This window comes from Lepisosteus oculatus, chromosome 7 (assembly GCF_040954835.1).
Source record: "Lepisosteus oculatus isolate fLepOcu1 chromosome 7, fLepOcu1.hap2, whole genome shotgun sequence".
Taxonomy (NCBI): Eukaryota; Metazoa; Chordata; class Actinopteri; order Semionotiformes; family Lepisosteidae; genus Lepisosteus; species Lepisosteus oculatus.
The window spans coordinates 1,495,614-1,522,568 of record NC_090702.1 but is presented as its reverse complement, the minus strand read 5'-3'; the positions used below and the strand labels follow the sequence as shown (position 1 = coordinate 1,522,568).

At 52.3% G+C, this 26,955-nt stretch overlaps 1 protein-coding gene and 2 long non-coding RNA genes across 3 annotated transcripts in view; 2 read left to right on the top strand and 1 right to left on the bottom strand.

The window, feature by feature from the left end:
- LOC138240746 (uncharacterized) overlaps nt 1-5,801 on the top strand; it is a 33,892-nt gene extending 28,091 nt beyond the window's left edge. The window contains exons 2-3 of the long non-coding RNA XR_011189990.1: nt 1,419-1,910; nt 2,719-5,801. This is a non-coding gene — a long non-coding RNA (uncharacterized lncRNA). The remainder of the gene's footprint in view (nt 1-1,418; nt 1,911-2,718) is intronic.
- Nucleotides 5,802-9,360: 3,559 nt separating this feature from the next.
- On the bottom strand, nt 9,361-19,596 carry hspbp1 (HSPA (heat shock 70kDa) binding protein, cytoplasmic cochaperone 1). The gene is made up of 8 exons (XM_069191916.1): nt 19,282-19,596; nt 16,896-17,020; nt 15,192-15,396; nt 14,232-14,456; nt 13,675-13,830; nt 12,676-12,772; nt 11,091-11,202; nt 9,361-10,027 (listed from the first exon to the last, which is right to left on the bottom strand). Exons 2-8 carry the CDS (start codon nt 17,013-17,015, stop codon nt 9,947-9,949), a joined length of 996 nt encoding a protein of 331 aa, XP_069048017.1. The 5' UTR covers nt 17,016-17,020; nt 19,282-19,596; the 3' UTR covers nt 9,361-9,946.
- A 4,657-nt stretch (nt 19,597-24,253) lies between these two features.
- Nucleotides 24,254-24,942, top strand: LOC138240745 (uncharacterized). The gene is made up of 3 exons (XR_011189989.1): nt 24,254-24,725; nt 24,809-24,840; nt 24,873-24,942. It is a non-coding gene; the product is annotated as an uncharacterized lncRNA (long non-coding RNA).
- Nucleotides 24,943-26,955: the final 2,013 nt, after the last annotated feature.

Below are 26,955 nucleotides of genomic sequence, written 5' to 3'. Positions count from 1 at the left end.
TTAAGACTTTGAACTTACCACGAACACTGAGATCACACCGTTAACAGTGCGATATCGCCGTTAAGACTGTGAGCTCGCCACGAACACTGAGATCACACCGTTAACAGTGCGATATCACCGTTAAGACTGTGAGCTCGCCACGAACACTGAGATCACACCGTTAACAGTGCGATATCGCCGTTAAGACTGTGAACTCACCACGAACACTGAGATCACACTGTTAACAGTGCGATATCGCCATTAAGACTGTGAACTCACCATGAACACTGAGATCACACTGTTAACAGTGCGATATCGCCATTAAGACAGTGATCTCACCAAGAACACTGAGATCACACTGTTAACAGTGCGATATCGCCATTAAGACTGTGAGCTCGCCACGAACACTGAGATCACACCGTTAACAGTGCGATATCGCCATTAAGACAGTGATCTCACCAAGAACACTGAGATCACGCCATCAAGACTTGTGATCTTACTGTGACCACTGAGGTTCCACTATTAAGTTATCTGAGATATTGTCAGTAACACTGTGATTTTACCACAAACACTAAGAATGCACTATTAACACCAAGATACCACCATTAACACTGTGATCTCCACACTATTGTGATCGCACTATTGACAGTAAGATATTGCCATTAAAACTGTGATTTTACCATGAACACTGACATTGCACTACTAACGGTGAGATATCAGCGTTAACACTGTGATCTCATCATGAACACCAAGATGACACATTAACAGTGAGATAACACCATGAACACTGATATTGCACTATGCACAGTGATCTTACCATTCATTTTAACCCTGCGATCTCACCTTTAACACTCGGTTATCTCACTGTGCTTTTACCATGATCTTACTGTGCTTTACAACATTACATTGTGTTTTGTTCATGGATCTCAATGGGCTTTACTATTCTTTTACCATGACCTTACCTAGATTTCCTGCCCTTTTCTAAGTTTTTAACCACGATTTTGCTTGTTTTGCTATCCTATATTACACACTTTAAACAGTTAAAAGAATCCGTAGTGAAAGATCTTTTTATCGCCCTGGGTGTCTTAAGTCAGTGTTTGAGTCCCCCTGTTTGAAAAGGAAGTGGATTTTCAATTCATTTTCCCGTCCAGCACATGCGCCTGGTGAAGCAGGCTCTCTGCATGTCCCAGGAACCAGCCTGGAAGCCCAGCTAGAGGGGAAGGTCACACATTGGTGTACTAGAGACGAGAACCCACTTGAATCACTGCTCTGCGGTTCAATCCAGCTCTTAGCAGAGAGTTTGAACAAAGCTAAAACAAATAGAATCCATCATAAGTTGAATGTTATTTGATGTCAGGGCTGAAATTTTGCTCAGACACAACACGCATAACAATGAATAATAATAATAATAATAATAATGATGATTTTATGGCCTATAGCGCCTTTCGCCGCACGTCTTGAAGACTCGGTTAACCCAGGATGACATCCTGCCTGGCTGTCACATCAGGATTGCACAGTCCCGTAAAGAAACAAGAGGAGCTCGTCTGCGACTCGAAAACCGGGATCCCCCCCCGTCCGTCCGGACAGCGGAGGAGAGGAAGAGGCTGCTGGGAAGGCGGCGTTTGGGTGGGCTCGGAGCTGGAAATGAGCGTCGGGAAGCCTTACCTCTCACAACCAGCGCGGTGGGAGTTCTCACCGCGTCCATGAGGACAAACATAAGGAGGAAGAAACGAGGGCACCCCATCTCTCCCCTCTGGCCCGAGCCCGACAGAGAGGGTATCGGCGCTGATCGGTTTCCCCTGCCCGGTCGAAGAGTCTTCTGATGGCTCTGCTGCTCTGGGTCCGCGTCGGCCGATGGGCTCTGTCTCGCTCCGTCTCTCCTCTAAGGGGCAGTGGGCACCCCAGCCTGTCCCCCTGCTGCTTTTGAAGAGGTGTGAGGGAGGGAGGGGGGGAGGGAGTCGGAGGAGGAGGGTGTGGCTTTGGGCGTGGGGTGTGGGGGGGTGTGGTGGGGGTTGCTAGGTGTGTGCGGCACACAGAAACAGAAATCGAGAAGCCTGCCCGGAGGAGAAGGCGAATGAAAAAAACAGGACTCGAAAAACGAGACAGAGAAGGGCGAACGGGGGGGGGAGGGCAGGAGGAGAGGCGGCAAAGTGAGCAAGGAGGGAGGGGGACCTCGAAAAGGGTGAAGGGGGACAGAAAAGTGGGGTTGGGGGGAGGGGAACGGAGAACGGGACAGCAGGCGGGAGAGGAAGAACTTTCCAGAAAGAGTCCCGCGCAAAGGGGGCCGAGAGGCCCGGACCGGGAGGACCGCAGAGGCAGAGCAGGAGGGGAGCGAGGACGGGGGAGAAGACGGAGAAGAAGGAAAGGGGGGGTGGCGAGGTGAAGGCGGACGTCTCGGAAACGGTGTTGACCACGACGAGCGGGCGGGCGGGCGGGATGGACAGTATGACCGGGGTGGGGGAGGGGGTGACGCAGGCCGGCCCCGAACACCCTTCCCTGGTAGCGGCAGGCCCTGCTCTCTCCGTCTCTGGGGTGGGGGTGGGGGGGTCGATGAACCCGACTAAACGTCCGCGAAGGGCAGACGCCAGGGGCCGGCACCCGCTGGCCTCCCGCCGACCGCTGCCGCTGCTCGAGGCTGACCTCCCACGGCCACTGGCCACTGGCCACTTCATCGGGCCTGTGCCCAGAGCGCCAGACCCCACCCGTCATCACCCTCTCTCTCTCTCTCTGTGTCGGCAGGCGGAGGCGGTGAGGGAGCAAGGGAAGGCTGATTCCAGGGCTGAAACGATGAGAGAAGAAACGCAGCAGTTCGCCTGGGGACCCTTCCTGGGGCGATGACGCCCGAAGACGGCTCCACAGCCGAGACGCTGTGTTCGTTTTCGTCTCCTCCAAGTTACTGTGGAAGACGGCGTCTCTGCCGAGCGGTACAGATCTGTCGGGGGGTCCTTCTTCCCTACGGGGGCAGACAGCAGCATCGTCCCCCTGAATCACGTGAGTTCGGTGGTTGGCACACGTTTAGGGTGGCCGTCGCTGCTTGGAGCGGGCACCTCCGAAATAAGATTATTTGGCCACAAACTCGGGGTCTGGGTCTGGTCAAGTGCTCACTTGAAATTGTGTCAGTCTGTCACTGTAGCCACATGGTCACCCTACAGTGGGTCAGCATAGCCACATGGTCACCCTACAGTGGGTCAGTGTGGTAATATGGGCACCGCAAATTGAGTCGGTGCGGCTGTATTGTCAACTTGCAGTGTGCTAAGCTGTCCCAGTGTAGCCACAGTCACCTTGCAGTGTGTCAGCGCAGCCGTGTGGTCACCCCAGAGTCTGTGTCACCCTTGGCCAATCTGCAGTGTGTCAGCGCAGCCGTGTGGTCACCCCAGAGTCTGTGTCACCCTTGGCCAATCTGCAGTGTGTCAGTGTGGCCATATGGTCACCCCAGAGTCTGCGTCAGCCTTGGCCAATCTGCACTGTGTCAGCGCGGCCATATGGTCACCCCAGAGTCTGCGTCACCCTTGGCCAATCTGCAGTGTGTCAGTGTGGCCATATGATCACCCCGGAGTCTGCATCACCCTTGGCCAATCTGCAGTGTGTCAGTGTGGCCATATGGTCACCCCGGAGTCTGCATCACCCTTGGCCAATCTGCACTGTGTCAGTGTGGCCATATGGCCATTCTGCAGTTTGTTAGCGTATCCATATGGTCATTCTGCAGTGTGTTAGCGTATCCATATGGTCAGTCTGTAGTGTGACAGCGTAACTGGAGTTTCTAAGACCAACCTTTTTCCTAACAGGTGCGAGATATGTAATGTTTCTAGAGGATGGAGTACGTAGGGAGCACAATTCTTCTGATAGCAGCGAAACACTGTTTCACAATGTGCTACACATTGTTGCTATGGACCCGTGTCCTGAAGATATTTTATTTTTTCCCCTCATATAAGGGGAGACACCCGTCAGATTGATTATAGATGCAGTTTATAAGATGTTTTGTGGGTCTTGCTCTTCCGAAAGCAGGAACAACTTCAGAAATTTCAGCAGCTCACACGAACAGAAAAATATACATTTGCTACTTGAGACAGTTTTGCACTTTTCAGATGTTTTAGGTTTTGAATATAATCAAATGTTTTTCTGTGCCTGTTAACAGCTCAGGTGAATAGATCTAGTGTTATGTACAGTAACAGCTCTCTGTGTTACTAAAGAAATTGAGAAAGCCCTCAATCTATTCACGTGTGTGGCATAGAGTTAAAATTGTAAGGATTATCTACGCGTGGCCACCAGTAGTACAATTCCAGCCCCAGTAGCATGTCATTGCAGGAGATGGTGTGGGCTCCCAGTCAGAGGGGACAGATGGGAGACATATGGAGAGCATGACTCTGTGGTGTAGAGTCGCTGAGAGAAGTACAGAGACCTCTGAGTCTCTATGTTGCGTCTCTCGGTGTGCATCTGTGTCTCGGAGGGAGGTGCGTGCGTCTACCTGTGCACGTGTCACTGCGCACAGCCGTATGTCTGTCTCTCGGGGTGCATGTCCTTCTGTCTCAGTGTCTCGGGGTGCATGTCCTTCTGTCTCAGTGTCTCGGGGTGCATGTCCTTGTGTCTCAGTGTCTCAGGGTGCGTGTTCTTTGTCTCAGTGTGAGTGTCCTTGTGTCTCAGTGTCTCAGGGTGCGTGTCCTTGTGTCTCAGTGTGTGTGTCCTTGTATCTCAGGGTGCATGTCCTTGTGTCTCAGTGTGTGTGTCCTTGTGTCCTTGTGTCTCAGTATCTCAGTGTGGGTGTCCTCGTGTCTCAGTATCTCAGGGTGCGTGTCCTTGTGTCTCAGTGTGTGTGTCCTTGTATCTCAGGGTGCATGTCCTTGTGTCTCAGTGTGTGTGTCCTTGTATCTCATGGTGCATGTCCTTGTGTCCTTGTGTCTCAGTGTGTGTGTCCTTGTATCTCATGGTGCATGTCCTTGTGTCCTTGTGTCTCAGTATCTCAGTGTGGGTGTCCTCGTGTCTCAGTATCTCAGGGTGCGTGTCCTTGTGTCTCAGGGTGCATGTCCTTGTGTCTCAGTGTGTGTGTCCTTGTATCTCATGGTGCATGTCCTTGTGTCCTTGTGTCTCAGTATCTCAGTGTGGGTGTCCTCGTGTCTCAGTATCTCAGGGTGCGTGTCCTTGTGTCTCAGTGTGTGTGTCCTTGTATCTCAGGGTGCATGTCCTTGTGTCTCAGTGTGTGTGTCCTTGTATCTCATGGTGCATGTCCTTGTGTCCTTGTGTCTCAGTATCTCAGTGTGGGTGTCCTCGTGTCTCAGTATCTCAGGGTGCGTGTCCTTGTGTCTCAGTGTGTGTGTCCTTGTATCTCATGGTGCATGTCATTGTGTCCTTGTGTCTCAGTATCTCAGTGTGGGTGTCCTCGTGTCTCAGTATCTCAGGGTGCGTGTCCTTGTGTCTCAGTGTGTGTGTCCTTGTATCTCAGGGTGCATGTCCTTGTGTCTCAGTGTGCGTGTCCTTGTGTCTCAGTGTGCGTGTCCTTGTGTCTCAGGGTGCGTGTCCTTGTGTCTCAGTGTCTCAGGGTGCGTGTCTGTGTGAGAGTCTGTGTGTTTCGGGGAGCAATTTGCCTGTCAGTGTTTCATCTCAAGCAGCCCCTGGGAAGCTTAGTCAGCTGCTCTTTACGCATTCAGACTGAGGGGAGGCAACACCCAAATTTGACTAAATGCGCTTTACATCCCCTGGCACAGAGCGATGGGTATAGGATGGAACAGGGGGGGTAAAGAGATACAGAGAAATGGAGATGGGGAGGTAGAGGAGTATAGATCAAAACTGAGACAGGGTACTGTAGTGTGTGTGTATTAACCCGTTTTCGTCTCTCTCTCAGTGCAGTGTTCATGTACTGGAGTGTCCAGTCAGTGTGTGTGTATGAACCCCTCTCTCTCTCAGTGTTAATGTACTGGAGTGTCCAGTCAGTGTGTCTGTATGAACCCCTCTCTCTCTCTCAGTGCAGTGTTAATGTACTGGAGTGTCCAGTCAGTGTGTCTGTATGAACCCCTCTCTCTCTCAGTGCAGTGATAATGTACTGGAGTGTCCAGTCAGTGTGTGTATTAACCCCCTTCTCTCTCAGTGCAGTGTTCATGTACTGGAGTGTCCAGTCAGTGTGTCTGTATTAACCCCTCTCTCTCTCAGTGCAGTGTTCATGTACTGGAGTGTCCAGTCAGTGTGTGTATTAACCCCCTTCTCTCTCAGTGCAGTGTTCATGTACTGGAGTGTCCAGTCAGTGTGTGTGTATTAACCCCTCTCTCTCTCAGTGCAGTGTTAATGTACTGGAGTGTCCAGTCAGTGTGTCTGTATGAACCCCTCTCTCTCTCAGTGCAGTGTTAATGTACTGGAGTGTCCAGTCAGTGTGTCTGTATGAACCCCTCTCTCTCTCAGTGCAGTGTTCATGTACTGGAGTGTCCAGTCAGTGTGTCTGTATGAACCCCTCTCTCTCTCTCAGTGCAGTGTTAATGTACTGGAGTGTCCAGTCAGTGTGTCTGTATTAACCCCTCTCTCTCTCTCTCAGTGCAGTGTTAATGTACTGGAGTGTCCAGTCAGTGTGTCTGTATGAACCCCTCTCTCTCTCAGTGCAGTGATAATGTACTGGAGTGTCCAGTCAGTGTGTCTGTATGAACCCCTCTCTCTCAGTGCAGTGTTAATGTACTGGAGTGTCCAGTCAGTGTGTGTGTATGAACCCCCCTCTCTCTCAGTGCAGTGTTAATGTACTGGAGTGTCCAGTCAGTGTGTCTGTATGAACCCCTCTCTCTCAGTGCAGTGTTAATGTACTGGAGTGTCCAGTCAGTGTCTGTATGAACCCCTCTCTCTCTCAGTGCAGTGTTAATGTACTGGAGTGTCCAGTCAGTGTGTCTGTATGAACCCCTCTGTCTCTCAGTGCAGTGTTAATGTACTGGAGTGTCCAGTCAGTGTGTCTGTATGAACCCCTCTCTCTCTCAGTGCAGTGTTAATGTACTGGAGTGTCCAGTCAGTGTGTCTGTATGAACCCCTCTGTCTCTCAGTGCAGTGTTAATGTACTGGAGTGTCCAGTCAGTGTGTCTGTATTAACCCCTCTCTCTCTCTCTCAGTGCAGTGTTAATGTACTGGAGTGTCCAGTCAGTGTGTCTGTATGAACCCCTCTCTCTCTCAGTGCAGTGATAATGTACTGGAGTGTCCAGTCAGTGTGTCTGTATGAACCCCTCTCTCTCAGTGCAGTGTTAATGTACTGGAGTGTCCAGTCAGTGTGTGTGTATGAACCCCCCTCTCTCTCAGTGCAGTGTTAATGTACTGGAGTGTCCAGTCAGTGTGTCTGTATGAACCCCTCTCTCTCAGTGCAGTGTTAATGTACTGGAGTGTCCAGTCAGTGTCTGTATGAACCCCTCTCTCTCTCAGTGCAGTGTTAATGTACTGGAGTGTCCAGTCAGTGTGTCTGTATGAACCCCTCTGTCTCTCAGTGCAGTGTTAATGTACTGGAGTGTCCAGTCAGTGTGTCTGTATGAACCCCTCTCTCTCTCAGTGCAGTGTTAATGTACTGGAGTGTCCAGTCAGTGTGTCTGTATGAACCCCTCTGTCTCTCAGTGCAGTGTTAATGTACTGGAGTGTCCAGTCAGTGTGTCTGTATTAACCCCTCTCTCTCTCAGTGCAGTGTTCATGTACTGGAGTGTCCAGTCAGTGTGTCTGTATGAACCCCTCTCTCTCTCAGTGCAGTGTTAATGTACTGGAGTGTCCAGTCAGTGTGTCTGTATGAACCCCTCTCTCTCTCACGCTCAGTTTTAGTTCTTATTCTCACCTTTGGGAGGCCAGACTTCCACCTGCTGAGTAACAGTGTGCAAATCAGCACAGTGCTGAGGATTAGAGCACTTTGCATGTGTCACTCCTCCCTGTCACTCCCTTTCTCCCCGTCTGGTCATTTGCACACACTGTACTGTCTCTGTATGAGTCACACACTAGAGGTGTGGGGGTGAGCAGAGCTGTCTGTCACGGACCAGGGGGCGAGAGAGAGGGCGAGAGAGAGAGAGAGAGAGAGAGAGAGAGAGAGAGAGGAGTATCCAACTGTCACGCAAGGAGAGAGGAAACAGCAGAAGCCAGGTAAGCTGGGATCTGGACAAGAGATTCCCGCAATGGATTGGCTGACAAGCTGGTGGAGTCAGCGATTTGTGGGGTGCCCCCTGTTGCGGTCTTGGGGTGTTTGTTTGTCCCCCCCCCGGAGAAACGGAGAGCCCCCCTGCTGCTGCTGGGCTGCAGTGCGACCAGTGCTCTGCGGGAAACCGGACCAGAAGTAAAACCACAAGAACGCGATCACCCTGCGGCCCAGGGGGGCTGGCCTTCTGGAGGGGGCCGGAGGCTCGCACCCGGGACACCCCCTCACGGACAACGGGGATACCAGTACAGCCGTGGCCGACCAGTCACGGCCGGAGACTCTGCCCCCCGGTTTGAACGAGACATCGTGCCCAGTGCTCCAGGCGACGTCAGACTGGGACGGGCTGAAGGAACAGACCGTCCTGCAGGAGCTGTGAGCAGGAAAGGCGACGAGGAGGAGCGCGGTACTCCTATTGCGCAATCCAGCCGGCCTCCCCCAGACTACGCCCACACCCCCCCCCCCCACCTCCCCAAACTCCCCCAGCAGGGCTCGGGGCTCCCCAGTGAAAGCAGGGGCCAGAGGGAGACAGAGGAAAGTGTGCCGCCAGCAGGTCAAACACAAACGAGAATTTGAATAGGGAGAGAGAGAGTTGCCTGTCCGCTGAAAGGGGAGCAACGTCCTGAAAGTATCCGAAAAGTGAATCCCTGCCAGTGTCTGACAGCAGAGCGCTTTGCATCGGGGCCGGTGGAAGATTCACCGAGTAAGGCGATGCGTTTTTAATTTGGAGCCTTCGTACTTTTTTTTTTTAATTTAAAACTTCAAAGGGTAGCGATTCGTTTTTGGATTCCGCTACAAGACGGCGCATACAGGCAGGCAAAAAAACACCCCTTTCTTAGCGGTCTGTGCCTACGCTCATCGTTGGGAGGTTACCGGGAGGACCTGGCCGAGCCGCCAAAAAAAGCTCGAGAACCGCCGCGCTAAGGAATCGTTTTCCTCTTCCTGAAGACCCCCGTAATGAACAGCAACTACAAAACAAACAAAAACAAAACCACTTGGATAACGAGAGCGCAGGCTTCCTCTGTGCTGGTGGACAGAGCGCTGTCACCTCCTGGCATCCCGCCCCACCCACAGCGCCTGTCACCCGCGCAGGAGCACAGCGGCTCACTGGCGCTGCAGACAGACGCCCGCAGGAGGGGCTCGGGCGGAGTCGGTCACCACACCCTAACGAAGCTCTAACAGAATCTGAGCTCCTAACCCCCTGGACCAACTTGTTAATCAGCGCTTAAAAAAAAAAAAGACACCAGCGATGACATCGGTCCAGCTGAGGAAACAATGTTTATTACACGCGGAAGAAAAGAGCACATAGCGTTTCAGGACTGGGGGGGGTGGGGGTATCAACACTGAAGCATCAGCTGTTGGGAGAACTGGCGAGCAAAGAGGGTTTTTCTAAAAAAAACAAACAAACAGCAACACACTTTTCTGCAGGGGCGGGCCGAAAGACTGATGGAGCAGCACCGACATCTGGAACGGCGCCCAGGACACTCCAGACGGGCAGAGTCTAGTGTGAGAGGCAGATCTTCACGCAGGAGATTACAATAAAGCAGATAAACAACCCAAACAAGTGTGTTTGAAGTGTTATTTGGGCACCTGGCGGACCTTTCCCTGCATAAACCTGTGTCCCTGTCCTGCCCAGTCCTGGATGAGAGGTGAACCACCCTGTCCAGCTGAAGGACAGACAGTCGACACTGGTCTCTCCATTAGAGGTGCAGACAGAGACGCAACTTACAGACTCGGCAGACAGTACAAGAGCAAAATTTCACCCCAGTCACAATTTTAAGGAAACGCGTCCCTGGTCAGGAGTAGGATGGGCAGGGGGACGTAATCTGGCCCATCGGAGGTGACTCAGCGGTCCATTCCATTGTCTTCAGGGGGCAGGGAGCGGAAACAAGACACAAGCAATCGCTCACAGAACTCCAGCTCCTCCTGCAAGAGAGAGAGAGGGGGGTTAACAGACACACTGACTGGACACTCCAGTACATTAACACTGCACTGAGAGAGAGAGGGGTTAATACAGACACACTGACTGGACACTCCAGTACATTAACACTGCACTGAGAGAGAGAGGGGTTCATACAGACACACTGACTGGACACTCCAGTACATTAACACTGCACTGAGAGAGAGAGGGGTTAATACAGGCACACTGACTGGACACTCCAGTACAGTAACACTGCACTGAGAGAGAGAGGGGGGTTAATACACACACACTGACTGGACACTCCAGTACATTAACACTGCACTGAGAGAGAGAGGGGTTAATACAGACACACTGACTGGACACTCCAGTACATTAACACTGCACTGAGAGAGAGAGGGGTTCATACAGACACACTGACTGGACACTCCAGTACATGAACACTGCACTGAGAGAGAGAGGGGTTCATACAGACACACTGACTGGACACTACAGTACATTAACACTGCACTGAGAGAGAGAGGGGTTCATACAGACACACTGACTGGACACTCCAGTACATTAACACTGCACTGAGAGAGAGAGGGGTTCATACAGACACACTGACTGGACACTCCAGTACATTAACACTGCACTGAGAGAGAGGGGGTTTAATACATGCGCACTGAGAGAGAGGGGGGTTAATACAGACACCCTGACTGGACACTCCAGTACATTAACACTGCACTGAGAGAGAGAGGGGTTCATACACACACACTGACTGGACACTCCAGTACATTAACACTGCACTGAGAGAGAGAGGGGTTCATACAGACACACTGACTGGACACTCCAGTACATTAACACTGCACTGAGAGAGAGAGGGGTTAATACACACACACTGACTGGACACTCCAGTACATTAACACTGCACTGAGAGAGAGAGGGGTTCATACAGACACACTGACTGGACACTCCAGTACATTAACACTGCACTGAGAGAGAGAGGGGTTAATACACACACTGACTGGACACTCCAGTACAGTAACACTGCACTGAGAGAGAGAGGGGGATTAATACAGACAGATGTACCTGACACTCCTCTCTGCCTTTCAGCTCTCTTGTCCGCTCCTTGAGCAGTTCCTCCAGGCCCAGGGCGGGGTCCCGACACTCGGTCACTCCGCGCGGAAAATCACACACCAGACTGAAAGAGAGAGGGGAGAGGGACTCAGCAGACACACACTGCAATGCCACCCCTTTACCAGGCTTGCAATTCCCTCACTGAAACCACGACACAAAAGACAGAGCGCGGGCCCATTTCCAGATGATGTCACGCTTGAGCTTCTTCGTCCCACTCGGGGCACGTGTTGCTACCGGGAACGACAAACCGTTTCGCCTTTTAAAAAGCAAAAAAAAATAAGTCTGTGGCACGTCGGCGAGACGCCTGTGGAAAAAGGGCTCATCTGCTGCTCTGTGGCCAATGGGAGCTTTTTTGCTCCCATTGGCAGAAGTTGCAGCCTCATTCCAGAGGGCGTCAGGCTGTGAGGCAGTGACTGTATCGGATGACTATTGGACAGAGCACACCTCCCCTGTTCCCCTACAGATGTGCACGCACTAATTTCTTCACGACGCCACACACCGCCACCTCGGGCACTTCTGTGGTCCCTTGGCTGCGATTCCCATGGACACCTTCTCTTGAGTCGTTCATCTCGGACATTGTGTTGGCTCGTTCTGAAGCGCAGAACACGGCGCCCCGTAGACCTGGGTATTTCCTCTATTTCTGTGGTGGAAACTGTTTTAACAGTCACTGTGTGATTAATAATTGGACACTCCACTCAAAGCGCTTTACAGGTAATGGGGATCCCCTCCACCCCCACCAGGGTGCAGCCCCCCCTGGAGGATGCGACGGCAGCCATTGTGCGCCAGAACGCTCCCCATAACACTTTACCGCCATTGTGGTCTGAAATGCGCTCATCACCGATGCCGATTCTTTCCGACCCCCGAAATACAGGAACAGCGCCGCCGTTCCCCACATTAACGCAACAGTGGGGCCAGTGGGAGCCAGCAGCCATGTCACCCTGTAACTCACAACTGGCAGCCCACTGGAGCCCAGCAGGTGTGAGCCTGGTCAGTACCTGGATGGGAGACCTCCTGGGAAAAACTAAGGTTGCTGCTGGAAGAGGTGTTAGTGGGGCCAGCAGGGGGCGCTCTCACCCTGCGGTCTGTGTGGGTCCTCATGCCCCAGTATAGTGACGGGGACACTAGACTGTAAACAGGCACCGTCCTTCGGACGAGACGTAAAACCGAGGTCCTGACTCTCTGTGGTCATTAACAATCCCGGGGTGTCTCTCGACAAGAGTAGGGGTGTTACCCCAGTGTCCTGGCCAAATTCCCCCCCTGGCCTTTACCCCTCATGGCCTCCTAATAACCCCCCTCTCTGAACTGGCTCCATCCCTCTGCTCTCCTCCCCACTGAGAGCTGGTGTGTGGGAGAGGACTGGAGCATCATCCAGGTGGGGCTGCACACTGGTGGGGGTGGAGGGGATCCCCATTACCTGTAAAGCGCTTTGAGTGGAGTGTCCAGAAAAGCGCTATATAAGTGTAAGCAATTATTATTATTATAACAGGAATGAGATCGGCCGCCAGGCTTCGCTGGGGGACGCAGCTGCCTGTCTCACCAGCAGAGGGCGCCCAGCACGTGCTCGTGAAAGGGGCTGGGGGGACACCGGAGGAGAGACACCAGCTGCTGCACCATCCCCATGGAGACCAGGGTATCTGGAACGGAAAACGCAGACTTCGCGTTAGTGCGCCACAGCGAACCTGTTTCAGAACCGGACAGCCCAAGACGAGGACCGATAGACCTTCATCTGCTCGTCTGTGGACAGCATGGTGCACTGATCTACTCGTTGGACACTCAATCTGATTATACCTGTGTGCACTTTTGCACATACTGGATTGTTTTACAGTGACTATGAGCATATTTTGCACACACCCAACTCTATTGATTTTATTTCGTATTGCTGTACTTATCTTGGCTTGGGCTGGGCTGCGGTCACACCTCCATTCCCCTTCGGGATCAATAAAGTCTTACCTAGCTATCTACAAAAACAGGGTAGGATGGATTAAATCCAGTTTCTACAGAAAGTGCACCTGGGATCGTAAGAGCTTGAGAAAGCCCCAAAACGCTGTCTGTGGGGAGTTTGCATGTTCGTCTTGCATTTGTGTGGGTTTCCTCAGGGTGCTGAATGTTCTTCCCACAGTCCAGAGACATGCTGGTGGGTTAATTGGGTTCTGGGAAAACTGGCTCTAGATATGAGTAAGTGTGTCCTGTGATGGACTGGCTCTGGTGTGAGTGTCTATGTGTGTGTCTGTCCTGTGTTGGACTGGCCCTGGCGTGAGTGTGTGTGTGTGTGTGTGTGTCCTGTGATGGATTGGCCCTGGTGTGGGTGTGTGTGTGTCCTGTGATGGACTGGTGTCCTGTCCAGGGTGTACCCTGCCTTGCTCCCATTGCTTGCTGGGACTTAAGTGGCCCTGCGACCCGGAATCAAAAACAGCCCCAGTCAGTCCACACTGACGTCAGCCATCGTCACATCTGCCCACCCCGTTTCCCCCTGTACCCCTCTGCCCGTCCCTGCCTGTCCCTGTACCCCTCTGCCCCCCTCTGCCCGTCCCTGTACCTCTGTGCTCGGCGTGGGAGGCCAGCAGGCTCTGCAGCAGGAAGGCCGACTTGACTCGCAGCTTCTCGTGGTCCGACTGCATCCCCCGCATCAGCACGGAGAACCCGTCATGTGACAGGAACTCCCGCAGCGCCGCTTCCTGCTCGCGCACCAGACCTGAGGGACAGACGGGCGTCTCAAACCCAGCACAGCACAGCTCCTCAGCACAATCCCCCACAGAACAGTCCCCCTCCAGTAGAGCTCCCCTCCACAGCACAGCCCCCCCTCCAGCCCAGCCCCTCCCCTCCACAGCACAGCCCCCCCTCCAGCCCAGCCCCTCCCCTCCACAGCACAGCCCCCCCCCCAGCCCAGCCCCTCCCCTCCACACCCCAGCCCCCCTCCAGCACAGTCCCTCCACAGCCCAGCCCCCCTCCAGCACAGTCCCTCCACAGCCCAGCCCCCCTCCAGTACAGTCCCCCCCACAGCACAGCACAGCCCCCCCTCCAGCACAGCCCCCCCTCCAGCACAGCTCCCCTCCCAAGGACCGCCCCCCCCCAGCACAGCGCCGTGAGACTCACAGGAAACCGCGTACAGCGCCTTCACCCTGACCGTGGGGCAGGGGTCGGCATCCACCAGCGCCAGCAGCGGGGACAGCGCCCCCAGGGACAGGGCGTGGAACTGCACCTCCGGGTGGTTCTGGCAGCAGACGGCCAGCAGCTGGGCGGCCCGCCAGCGCACACCGGGGGCCGCGTCGCGCAGGCGCTGGGCCACGCAGAGCTGCAGGCCCCCCAGGGTCATCAGGTCTGCGGGGGAGAGGGAGGGGTGTGAGGAGGGGGAGAGAGATAGGGGGAGAGGGAGAGAGAGGGATAGAGATAGATATATTTTATAATATGTCTCTGTTGTAAATGTCTGTAACATGTCTGTAGGTTTTATTTTACTTCTATTTTTTGTTGCATGTTAATTTTATTATTTGTATTTGCTTTGGCAACACTGATTGTACCCATCGGTCATGCTAATAAAGCACCTGGAATTGAACTGAATTGAATTGAGAGAGAGAGACAGAGAGAGAGGGAGAGAGAGAGTGTGAGTGTGAGTGTGAGTGAGAGAGTGAGAGAGTGTGAGTGAGAGAGTGTGAGTGAGAGAGTGTGAGTGAGAGAGAGTGAGTGAGAGAGAGTGAGTGAGAGAGAGTGAATGAGTGTGAGAGAGGGAGTGAGTGAGTGTGAGAGAGGGAGTGTGAGTGAGTGTGAGAGAGGGAGTGTGAGTGAGTGTGAGAGAGGGAGTGTGAGTGAGTGTGAGAGAGGGGTGATAGAGGGAGAGATGTCTGTAGATTTTATTTTACTTCTATTTTTTGTTTTGTTCTATGTTAATTTTATTATTTTTATTTGCTTTGGCAACACTGATTGTACCCAGCGGTCATGCTCATAAAGCACCTTGAATTGAACTGAATTGAATTGATTGATAGGGGGAAAGAGAGAGAGAGAGAGAGGGAGGGAGGGAGAGGGGGAAGAGGGATAAAGAAAGAGGGAGAGGGGCCTCACCCCGGGCGTTGTCCAGATTCTCGCACAGCTCGGACAGCAGGTCCAGGGCCGACTCCGCGGCGCCCCCCTCCTCCTCCTCCTCCCCCTCCTCCTCCTCGCCGCGCTCGGGCCTGCGCAGGACGTCCAGGCACCGCCTCATCTGCTCCACCTCGTCCAGCTGCCCCCTGCAGGCCTCCGCCAGCGCCTCCCGCAGCCAGGCCTTCCTCTGGGACACAGACAGGGGCGCAGAGCCGGAGTTCAGGAGGGCGTGTGGGTTGGGGGGGGGGGCACGTATCCCACCAGGCCCCGCCTACGCAGATCAGAGCCCGTCGAGCCCCGCTAAGACCACCCCGACACCGAGGCAGAGCTGACAGCACACGTGTCAGCCGTTACCCCCAACGTCCAGGGTGGCCCGGACAAGGAGTCGAACTCTCGCGAAGCCGACAGCAAGATGAACCATCACTTTCTCCCCGATCTCATTCAGTCAGACAGCTCTGCTAAGTGACGTACATGAGGATGTCAATAACCCCTCACACCTCTACAGCCCCTGTCTGGACCCTCCACCCAGAGCTCTTCCCAGGTCAGGGGGAACCCCACTACCCCCACCAGTGTGCAGCCCCACCTGGATGATGCTCCAGTCCTCTCACACACACCAGCTCTCAGTGGGAGGAGAGCAGAGGGATGGAGCCAGTTCAGAGAGGGGGGTTATTAGGAGGCCATGAGGGGTAAAGGCCAGAGGGGGAATTTGGCCAGGACACTGGGGTAACACCCCTACTCTTGTCGAGAGACACCCCGGGATTGTTAATGACCACAGAGAGTCAGGACCTCGGTTTGACGTCTCATCCGAAGGACGGCGCCTGTTTACAGTCTAGTGTCCCCGTCACTATACTGGGGCATGAGGACCCACACAGACCGCAGGGTGAGCGCCCCCTCCTGGCCCCACTCACACCTCTCCCAGCAGCAGCCTCAGCTTTCCCAGGAGTCTCCCCTCCAGGTACTGGCCAGGGTCCCGCCTGCTGGGCTCCAGTGGGGTGTGTGAGCTGGGAGCTGCAGGGGCTGGACTGGCACAAACCGAGACGCCCAGATACAGACTCATCACAGTAACACACCCCAGACACTTCTGCATTTTGGAGGATATAAATAATAACAACAGGAATAATAATCATATACTAGAGAGAAACATTATAGGGATATATAGAAGAAATAACATACATAAAATACGACATAACTAATATATAATACATGTTCTAGATGTAAATATACTTTGGATTTAAATATAATAGGGCCTACTATATATAAAGCATATACTTATTAGTAAATAATTATTATATACCCATATTATACTTTCTTGAATACGGTTATATATAATATGGTCTGATATATTTCTGCATTTATTATATAACAATGATATATTCCTATTATATATATTACATGAGGGATCAATATAATCGAGCCTGTTAATATATATACTTATTCCTATGTAATTTATTATCATACATATATATAATATCTATGTATTTCTTATTATATATCCCTATTATATTTATTACATGGACATAATCAGGCCTGTCTGTCTCCATGCCCACGGGGAAGAGTCACGCAGACACACTGCAGAGGAAAACTCCGACGCTTGTCCGCAGCTCCGGCCTCGAGGGCGCCGCGGTCACAGACTGACCGGCGCGGGCGGGCGGGCGGACTCGAGCTCGGCGCCCCTTGGGCAGTTACCTCCTCGGACATGGGCTCCGTGGGGGCGGGCTCATCGGAGGCGGAGCCAGCCTCCACAGCCAACCGCAGGAGGCCTTGAAGGTTCTGTGGGTTGGGCCTGTTGCCTCTGCCCTCGGCCATACTGCCTAATGAGAGAGAGAGAGAGAGAGGGGTTAATACAGACACACAGACTGGACACTCCAGTACATTAACACTGCACTGAGAGAGAGAGGGGTTCATACAGACACACTGACTGGACACTCCAGTACATTAACACTGCACTGAGAGAGAGAGGGGTTAATACAGACACACTGACTGGACACTCCAGTACATTAACACTGCACTGAGAGAGAGAGGGGTTAATACAGACACACTGACTGGACACTCCAGTACATTAACACTGCACTGAGAGAGAGAGGGGTTCATACAGACACACTGACTGGACACTCCAGTACATTAACACTGCACTGAGAGAGAGAGGGGTTCATACAGACACACTGACTGGACACTCCAGTACATTAACACTGCACTGAGAGAGAGAGGGGTTCATACACACACACTGACTGGACACTCCAGTACATTAACGCTGCACTGAGAGAGAGAGGGGTTCATACAGACACACTGACTGGACACTCCAGTACATTAACACTGCACTGAGAGAGAGAGGGGTTAATACAGACACACTGACTGGACACTCCAGTACATTAACACTGCACTGAGAGAGCGTGCTGGTATTTGTTTTGGCAGTAGAACGACAGTCATTCCCAGGTGATTTGAATGTCGATTTGAATTGGAGAGATCATGAAACGCGATAAGACCAACTTATGAAACATGAAGAACAGGGAGCCACAAGGCACAGAGACGCACATCACCTCTGAGGCATCAGAAGTTTGAGATTTTTTTAGAGGCAGAAAGAGTCATTAATAATAATAATCCCTCACACTTGTACAGCCCCTGTCTGGACCCTCCACCCAGAGCTCTTCCCAGGTCAGGGGGAATCCCACTACCCCCACCAGTGTGCAGCCCCACCTGGATGATGCTCCAGTCCTCTCACACACACCAGCTCTCAGTGGGGAGGAGAGCAGAGGGATGGAGCCAGTTCAGAGAGGGGGGTTATTAGGAGGCCATGAGGGGTAAAGGCCAGGGGGGGGAATTTGGCCAGGACACTGGGGTAACACCCCTACTCTTGTCGAGAGACACCCCGGGATTGTTAATGACCACAGAGAGTCAGGACCTCGGTTTGACGTCTCATCTGAAGGACGGCGCCTGTTTACAGTCTAGTGTCCCCGTCACTATACTGGGGCATGAGGACCCACACAGACCGCAGGGTGAGCGCCCCCTGCTGGCCCCACTCACACCTCTCCCAGCAGCAGCCTCAGCTTTCCCAGGAGTCTCCCCTCCAGGTACTGGCCAGGCTCCCCCCTGCTGGGCTCCAGTGGGCTGTGTCAGCTGGGAGCTGCAGGGTGATATTAAGATCGGTTCGGCCGATTTCATTCGGTCGGTACTGAGACTCCTCCCCCCGTCCCGACACTGCATCAAGCTGCAGAAGAGGCAGTGGTATCGGGGTACCCCGGCACGCTAGCAGGGGCGCAGAACCGAACGAAGAGGAGGGGAGGTCTTCCCTGAGCCGAGGGTCCCCCGATCTCAGCCCCCGCGTTCTGCTCGAAATGCGGCTCCGCTCTCGACCGGGTGGCGCGATCGTGGGTCAGAGGCCCCGCTGGATCGGGCCGGGCGGCGCGATCGTGGGTCAGAGGCCCCGCTGGGCCGGGCCGGCGGCGTGATCGTGGGTCAGAGGCCCCGCTGGACCGGGCTTCACCCCGGCCGAGACTTGAACCCGCTCCCACCCCCTCCCCTCCCCTCCCTCCAGAGTTCCCACAGCCACAGAAAACACACACCGTCCGGGACCGGGACCGGAGACGATCTGCCCCACCGCGGCACAGCCCCGGGGGGAGTCATGGCTGTGCCTTTCCCACTATTATCTCCTCTCTCTCACTGTGTCTCCTGTCCTGCTGTGTGTGTTTATCACTGAGGGACTCTCTGTGATCTCCTCTCTCTCACTGTGTCTCCTGTCCTGTTGTGTGTGTTTATTACTGAGGGATTCTCTGTGATCTCCTCTCTCTCACTGTGTCTCCTGTCCTGCTGTGTGTGTTTATGACTGAGGGGCTCCCTGTGATCTCCTCTCTCTCACTGTGTCTCCTGTCCTGTTGTGTGTGTTTATCACTGAGGGACTCTCCGTGATCTCCTCTCTCTCACTGTGTCTCCTGTCCTGTTGTGTGTGTTTATCACTGAGGGACTCTCCGTGATCTCCTCTCTCTCACTGTGTCTCCTGTCCTGCTGTGTGTGTTACTGAGAGATTTAGTGACTCTCACTATATATTTTAAAAAACAAACACAAGATGCTCGCTCACCTGGACCCTCGGCACCGCAGTCCAGGCCGGTCCCGTCACGAGGTCCCTCCTCGGTGCAGCCGACGCCCGGCTGTTTTCGCGTCCGGACGACCCCCCTCTGGCGACACCACTACCAACAGCGAGGCCCGACGCCGTGGGGGCGGATATTCCCGAGATCAGGGCACGACGGGGTTTCCAGCACAGGCCTCCCCTCTCGCGGCGTGTTTATACGGGCGGAGAGCGGTAGAAGCTTCTGGAGGGGACGGGCCCGCCGACATGGCGTGGGGACTCCACGGGCGCGGCCATATTGGAAAGCGCCGCTACCGTAAAGGCACGAATAGAGGCGACCGCGCATTTATCCCCTCCCCGGCAAATACCGCTTCCTCCGATTAGAAGGGCCGCGGTAGGAGCTGCAGAAAACCCGACTTTTAAGTGTCCGATTGGAGCCGATTCGTGATTTTTTTTTACAGCTCTTAAATAGATCACCGTGGTTTGTGCAACATCTTAATATATCCTGGGGTTTGGAGCTGTGTGTAAGTGTGTGTGTGTGAGCGTCTATGAGATCAGAGTGCGTCTGTATGTGTGAGTATGTGCATGTGTCTGTGTGTGTAATTTTGTGTGTGAGGGTCTGAGAGTTCAGAGCGTGTCTGTACGTGTGTGCATGTGAGTTTGTGCATGTGTGTGATTATGCTGTGTGTGTGGGTCAGAGAGTTCAGAGTGTGTCTGTGTGTGTAATTTTGTGTGTGTGGGTCAGAGAGTTCAGAGTGTGTCTGTGTGTGAAATTTTGTGTGTGTGGGTCAGAGAGTTCAGAGTGTGTCTGTGTGTGAAATTTTGTGTGTGTGGGTCAGAGAGTTCAGAGTGTGTGTGTGTAATTTTGTGTCTGAGGGTCTGAGAGTTCAGAGTGTGTGTGTGTAATTTTGTGTCTGAGGGTCTGAGAGTTCAGAGTGTGTCTGTGTGTGTAATTTTGTGTGTGTGGGTCAGAGAGTTCAGAGTGTGTCTGTGTGTGTAATTTTGTGTGTGTGGGTCAGAGAGTTCAGAGTGTGTCTGTGTGTGTAATTTTGTGTCTGAGGGTCTGAGAGGTCCGAGTGTGTCTGTATGTGCGTGATCATGCTGTGTCTGTGTAATTTTGTGTGTGAAGGTCTATGAGATCAGAGTTGGTATATCTGTGTGTGTTTACGTGCTGCATCTGTGCTGAAATCTGACCAGTTGCACTTGAGGAGAAACTCCGTGTTTGAGTGTAAGATACAGCTCTGAGACCTGAGCTCTGGGCTGTCCAGTCTGTAATAAATGTAAATGATACACAGTCCCTTAAGCTGGGTACATTTGAAACCAAAGTCTGGGTGCAGAAAAAAGTCAAAACAATGAAATTGGTTATAGAAACTAATTAGCAACAGTGATTAAGGGCCCAGACTCAGGATTGATAAACACTGGCTAAAGTGTGTCTATACAATGTCGAGTCTGTACAGGTGTGTGTGTCTATACAGTGTCTCCAGTAAGAGTCTGTACAGGTGTGTGTCTATACAGTGTCTCCAGTAAGAGTCTGTACAGGTGTGTGTGTGTCTATACAGTGTCTCCAGTAAGAGTCTGTACAGCTGTGTGTCTGTACTGTGTCTCCAGTAAGAGTCTGTACAGCTGTGTGTCTGTACAGTGTCTCCAGTAAGAGTCTGTACAGGTGTGTGTCTATACAGTGTCTCCAGTAAGAGTCTGTACAGGTGTGTGTGTCTATACAGTGTCTCCAGTAAGAGTCTGTACAGGTGTGTGTGTCTATACAGTGTCTCCAGTAAGAGTCTGTACAGGTGTGTGTCTATACAGTGTCTCCAGTAAGAGTCTGTACAGGTGTGTGTGTCTATACAGTGTCTCCAGTAAGAGTCTGTACAGGTGTGTGTGTCTATACAGTGTCTCCAGTAAGAGTCTGTACAGGTGTGTGTCTATACAGTGTCTCCAGTAAGAGTCTGTACAGGTGTGTGTCTGTACAGTGTCTCCAGTAAGAGTCTGTACAGGTGTGTGTCTGTACAGTGTCTCCAGTAAGAGTCTGTACAGGTGTGTGTGTCTATACAGTGTCTCCAGTAAGAGTCTGTACAGGTGTGTGTCTATACAGTGTCTCCAGTAAGAGTCTGTACAGGTGTGTGTCTCTACAGTGTCTCCAGTAAGAGTCTGTACAGGTGTGTGTCTATACAGTGTCTCCAGTAAGAGTCTGTACAGGTGTGTGTCTGTACAGTGTCTCCAGTAAGAGTCTGTACAGGTGTGTGTCTGTACAGTGTCTCCAGTAAGAGTCTGTACAGATGTGTGTCTATAGTGTCTCCAGTAAGAGTCTGTACAGGTGTGTGTCTGTACAGTGTCTCCAGTAAGAGTCTGTACAGGTGTGTGTCTGTACAGTGTCTCCAGTAAGAGTCTGTACAGGTGTGTGTCTATAGTGTCTCCAGTAAGAGTCTGTACAGGTGTGTGTCTGTACAGTGTCTCCAGTAAGAGTCTGTACAGATGTGTGTCTGTACAGTGTCTCCAGTAAGAGTCTGTACAGGTGTGTGTCTATAGTGTCTCCAGTAAGAGTCTGTACAGGTGTGTGTCTGTACAGTGTCTCCAGTAAGAGTCTGTACAGGTGTGTGTCTGTACAGTGTCTCCAGTAAGAGTCTGTACAGGTGTGTGTCTATACAGTGTCTCCAGTAAGAGTCTGTACAGGTGTGTGTCTGTACAGTGTCTCCAGTAAGAGTCTGTACAGGTGTGTGTGTCTATACAGTGTCTCCAGTAAGAGTCTGTACAGGTGTGTGTCTGTACAGTGTCTCCAGTAAGAGTCTGTACAGGTGTGTGTCTATACAGTGTCTCCAGTAAGAGTCTGTACAGGTGTGTGTGTCTATACAGTGTCTCCAGTAAGAGTCTGTACAGGTGTGTGTCTATACAGTGTCTCCAGTAAGAGTCTGTACAGGTGTGTGTCTATACAGTGTCTCCAGTAAGAGTCTGTACAGGTGTGTGTCTGTACAGTGTCTCCAGTAAGAGTCTGTACAGGTGTGTGTGTCTGTACAGTGTCTCCAGTAAGAGTCTGTACAGGTGTGTGTGTCTATACAGTGTCTCCAGTAAGAGTCTGTACAGGTGTGTGTGTCTGTACAGTGTCTCCAGTAAGAGTCTGTACAGGTGTGTGTCTCTACAGTGTCTCCAGTAAGAGTCTGTACAGGTGTGTGTCTGTACAGTGTCTCCAGTAAGAGTCTGTACAGGTGTGTGTGTCTGTACAGTGTCTCCAGTAAGAGTCTGTACAGGTGTGTGTCTGTACAGTGTCTCCAGTAAGAGTCTGTACAGGTGTGTGTGTCTGTACAGTGTCTCCAGTAAGAGTCTGTACAGGTGTGTGTCTATACAGTGTCTCCAGTAAGAGTCTGTACAGGTGTGTGTCTATACAGTGTCTCCAGTAAGAGTCTGTACAGGTGTGTGTCTGTACAGTGTCTCCAGTAAGAGTCTGTACAGGTGTGTGTGTCTGTACAGTGTCTCCAGTAAGAGTCTGTACAGGTGTGTGTGTCTGTACAGTGTCTCCAGTAAGAGTCTGTACAGGTGTGTGTGTCTGTACAGTGTCTCCAGTAAGAGTCTGTACAGGTGTGTGTCTCTACAGTGTCTCCAGTAAGAGTCTGTACAGGTGTGTGTCTGTACAGTGTCTCCAGTAAGAGTCTGTACAGGTGTGTGTGTCTGTACAGTGTCTCCAGTAAGAGTCTGTACAGGTGTGTGTCTGTACAGTGTCTCCAGTAAGAGTCTGTACAGGTGTGTGTGTCTGTACAGTGTCTCCAGTAAGAGTCTGTACAGGTGTGTGTCTCTACAGTGTCTCCAGTAAGAGTCTGTACAGGTGTGTGTCTGTACAGTGTCTCCAGTAAGAGTCTGTACAGGTGTGTGTGTCTATACAGTGTCTCCAGTAAGAGTCTGTACAGGTGTGTGTCTGTACAGTGTCTCCAGTAAGAGTCTGTACAGGTGTGTGTGTCTGTACAGTGTCTCCAGTAAGAGTCTGTACAGGTGTGTGTCTATAGTGTCTCCAGTAAGAGTCTGCTCTCAGTATTGAAATAGCTAGGGAAAGAGACAGAGCAAGTAGATAAGACACACACAGATGGTTTCTTATCCAGAATGTATCTTTATTTCAGTATCGTCTTTATTATAATTAGAATATTTAATCATCAATCTCTTCATCTCTTAAAACATTTTATTCATATATATGTAGTATTTTAAATGAAATTTAATATGTTCTTGTCTTTTAATAATTGTAAAGTATTGTTAAAGGAAACAAAGTGCTAGTTTCTATAAGATCTGCCCTTCCCACTGTTTTCCTCTCTATTTGTCTCCTGTTCTTGTGTTTGTTTTTTAAAATATATAGTGAGAGTCACTAAATCTCTCAGTAACACACACAGCAGGACAGGAGACAGTGAGAGAGAGGAGATCACGGAGAATCCCTCAGTGATAAACACACACAACAGGACAGGAGACACAGTGAGAGAGAGAGGAGATAATAGTGGGAAAGGCATAGCGATTGTAGAAGCTAGATGTGTAAATAAACAAAAATGTTTTTATCTCATTTTAAACATCATTTGGAAGACAGAGATTCATTAGAACTTTGAAAAATGTTATATCTCCTCCCATTATTATTATTATTATTATTAAGCTTTAAATGCACACACACACTTGAATAGGCAGATTACTGTGAAAACGTCTTCCAGAGCCTTCAGAACACAGAGAGCACTAGCAGGATGTTAGCCAACCAGACAGCGTGAGTTCAGGTGTCAGTGTGTGAGCCTGACCGTCGGTCGGTCTCAGTGCTAGCGAGTGTGTCCGTCCATCAGTGTGTAGTTAGTGACCGTGAGTCAGTGAGTCGAGCAGTCAGTGCGTCTGTGTGTGTGTGTGTCAATCAGTGCGTACGTTTGTGTCAGTGGTCAGTCTGTTTGTTAGTAGGCCAGTGTGTCGGTGGTCAGTCAGTGCGTTAGTGGGTCGGTCAGTCAGTGTGTAAGTGGTCAGTTAGTGTCAATCAGTCAGTAGGTCTGCCAGTGGTCAGTCAGTTTGTCAATTAGTGTGTCTGTAGGTCAGTCAGTGGGTCAGTGGTCAGTCAGTTTGTCAATTAGTGTGTCTGTAGGTCAGTCAGTGGGTCAGTGGTCAGTCAGTTTGTCAATTGGTGTGTCTGTAGGTCAGTCAGTGGGTCAGTAGTCAGTCAGTTTGTCAATTAGTGTGTCTGTAGGTCAGTCAGTGGGTCAGTGGTCAGTCAGTTTGTCAATTAGTGTGTCTGTAGGTCAGTCAGTGGGTCAGTGGTCAGTCAGTTTGTCAATTAGTGTGTCTGTAGGTCAGTCAGTGGGTCAGTGGTCAGTCAGTTTGTCAATTAGTGTGTCTGTAGGTCAGTCAGTGGGTCAGTGGTCAGTCAGTTTGTCAATTAGTGTGTCTGTAGGTCAGTCAGTGGGTCAGTGGTCAGTCAGTTTGTCAATTGGTGTGTCTGTAGGTCAGTCAGTGGGTCAGTGGTCAGTCAGTTTGTCAATAAGTGTGCCTGTAGGTCAGTCAGTGGGTCAGTAGTCAGTCAGTTTGTCAATTAGTGTGTCTGTAGGTCAGTCAGTTTGTCAATTAGTGTGCCTGTAGGTCAGTCAGTTTGTTAATTAGTGTGTCTGTAGGTCAGTCAGTGGGTCAGTGGTCAGTCAGTTTGTCAATTGGTGTGTCTGTAGGTCAGTCAGTGGGTCAGTGGTCGGTCAGTTTGTTAATTGGTGTGCCTGTAGGTCAGTCAGTGGGTCAGTGGTCAGTCAGTTTGTCAATTAGTGTGCCTGTAGGTCAGTCAGTGGGTCAGTGGTCAGTCAGTTTGTTAATTGGTGTGCCTGTAGGTCAGTCAGTGGGTCAGTGGTCAGTCAGACTCTGTGTAAGTGAAGGAGATCCTGTTGCCGAAAGGCAGTAAAAAGTGAAAGTTCACGAGGAGTAGCGAAGCCCTTTTCGTCCAGCAGCTGCAACGGGGTGATGCCCAGGACAGTGGACAGACGCAGACTGACCGGACTGACCAGCTCATGGAGTTTGGGACGTCCAACAGAAGTTACTGTACACTCTGAGACCACGGCCTCTCAGCCCTGACCGCTCCACTCCTCCCCCCCCAGTAGCGGCACTGGAGTCTTCAGTGGTGTTTCTCCTCAAGCCCCCAGTGTCGCACTGCTGGGGTACGGTGGAGCTCGGGGTGAGTGTATGAACCCCCACAGTGGCACAGCGCTGGGGTACAGAGGAGCTCGGGGTGTGTGTATGAACCCCACAGTGGCACAGCGCTGGGGTACAGAGGAGCTCGGGGTGAGTGTATGAACCCCACAGTGGCACAGCGCTGGGGTACGGTGGAGCTCGGGGTGTGTGGATGAACCCCCCAGTGTCACAGCGCTGGGGTACAGAGGAGCTCGGGGTGTGTGGATGAACCCCACAGTGTCACAGCGCTGGGGTACAGAGGAGCTCGGGGTGAGTGTATGAACCCCACAGTGGCACAACGCTGGGGTACAGAGGAGCTCGGGGTGTGTGTATGAACCCCACAGTGGCACAGCGCTGGGGTACAGAGGAGCTCGGGGTGAGTGTATGAACCCCACAGTCTCACAGCGCTGGGGTACAGAGGAGCTCGGGGTGTGTGTATGAACCCCACAGTGGCACAGCGCTGGGGTACGGTGGAGCTCAGGGTGTGTGGATGAACCCCCCAGTGTCACAGTGCTGGGGTACAGAGGAGCTCGGGGTGTGTGGATGAACCCCACAGTGTCACAGCGCTGGGGTACAGAGGAGCTCGGGGTGACTGTATGAACCCCACATTGGCACAGCGCTGGGGTGCAGAGGAGCTCGAGGTGTGTGGATGAACCCCACAGTGGCACAGCGCTGGGGTACGGTGGAGCTCAGGGTGTGTGGATGAACCCCCCAGTCTCACAGCGCTGGGGTACAGAGGAGCTCGAGGTGTATGGATGAACCCCACAGTCTCACAGCGCTGGGGTACGGTGGAGCTCGGGGTGTGTGGATGAACCCCACAGTCTCACAGCGCTGGGGTACAGAGGAGCTCGGGGTGTATGGATGAACCCCCCAGTGGCACAGCGCTGGGGTACGGTGGAGCTCGGTGTGTGTGTATGAACCCCACAGTCTCACAGCGCTGGGGTACGCTGGAGCTCGGGGTGACATATATATCAGACGGTTTTTCCCAGCGCCCGACCGGATCAGACAAGACCCAGGACTCTGGTAGCCCGGCCTGCTCAGAGGGTCAAGACAGACAGCTGGATTTTTCGAATCGCGCTCTTCGTCAGCCTCAGGAGAGGAGACAGGAGGTCCCCTGTCCTTTCTTTCCCCAGAGAGGGACTCCTTGCTGGCTACACCAGTGGCAGTGTGGAGGCGTGTCCAGGGCTCTAGGGCTCTGGACTTGTCACCAAAGGGGCTGCGGGTTCAAGTCCCCACCCAGAGGAAGGGGAGGGCGCTGTACCCTCCAGGGGAGATATGCCAGTCAACTGCCCCTCCGCGTACAGGGGCACAAATGTCATTTTAATTTGCCTTTTGGTTCAGTATCTCAGGCTCTCAAGGAGCAGCGAGGGTCCAGGGGTCTGAGGGCCGCGTGGCAGAGCTGAGGTGAGACAGAGGATCAGGGGGTCACCACTGTTGGGGGGCAGGTCCCCACTGGAAAGCAAGAACTGGAAATAGGAAGGTGTGTGTGTGTGGGGGGGGTGGAACAAAGGGACTGAACATTAAAGGAACTCCCCTGGAATC

Bases quoted from the DNA above. Each gene is read 5' to 3' on its own strand.
- hspbp1 (XM_069191916.1), bottom strand. From the start codon at position 17,015: ATGGCCGAGGGCAGAGGCAACAGGCCCAACCCACAGAACCTTCAAGGC. The intron at 15,397-16,895 runs GTAACTGCCCAA...TCTGTGTCCCAG, and splicing joins CGGAGCCCATGTCCGAGGAG to AGGAAGGCCTGGCTGCGGGA. The intron at 13,831-14,231 runs GTGAGTCTCACG...TCTGTCCCTCAG, and splicing joins GGCGCTGTACGCGGTTTCCT to GTCTGGTGCGCGAGCAGGAA.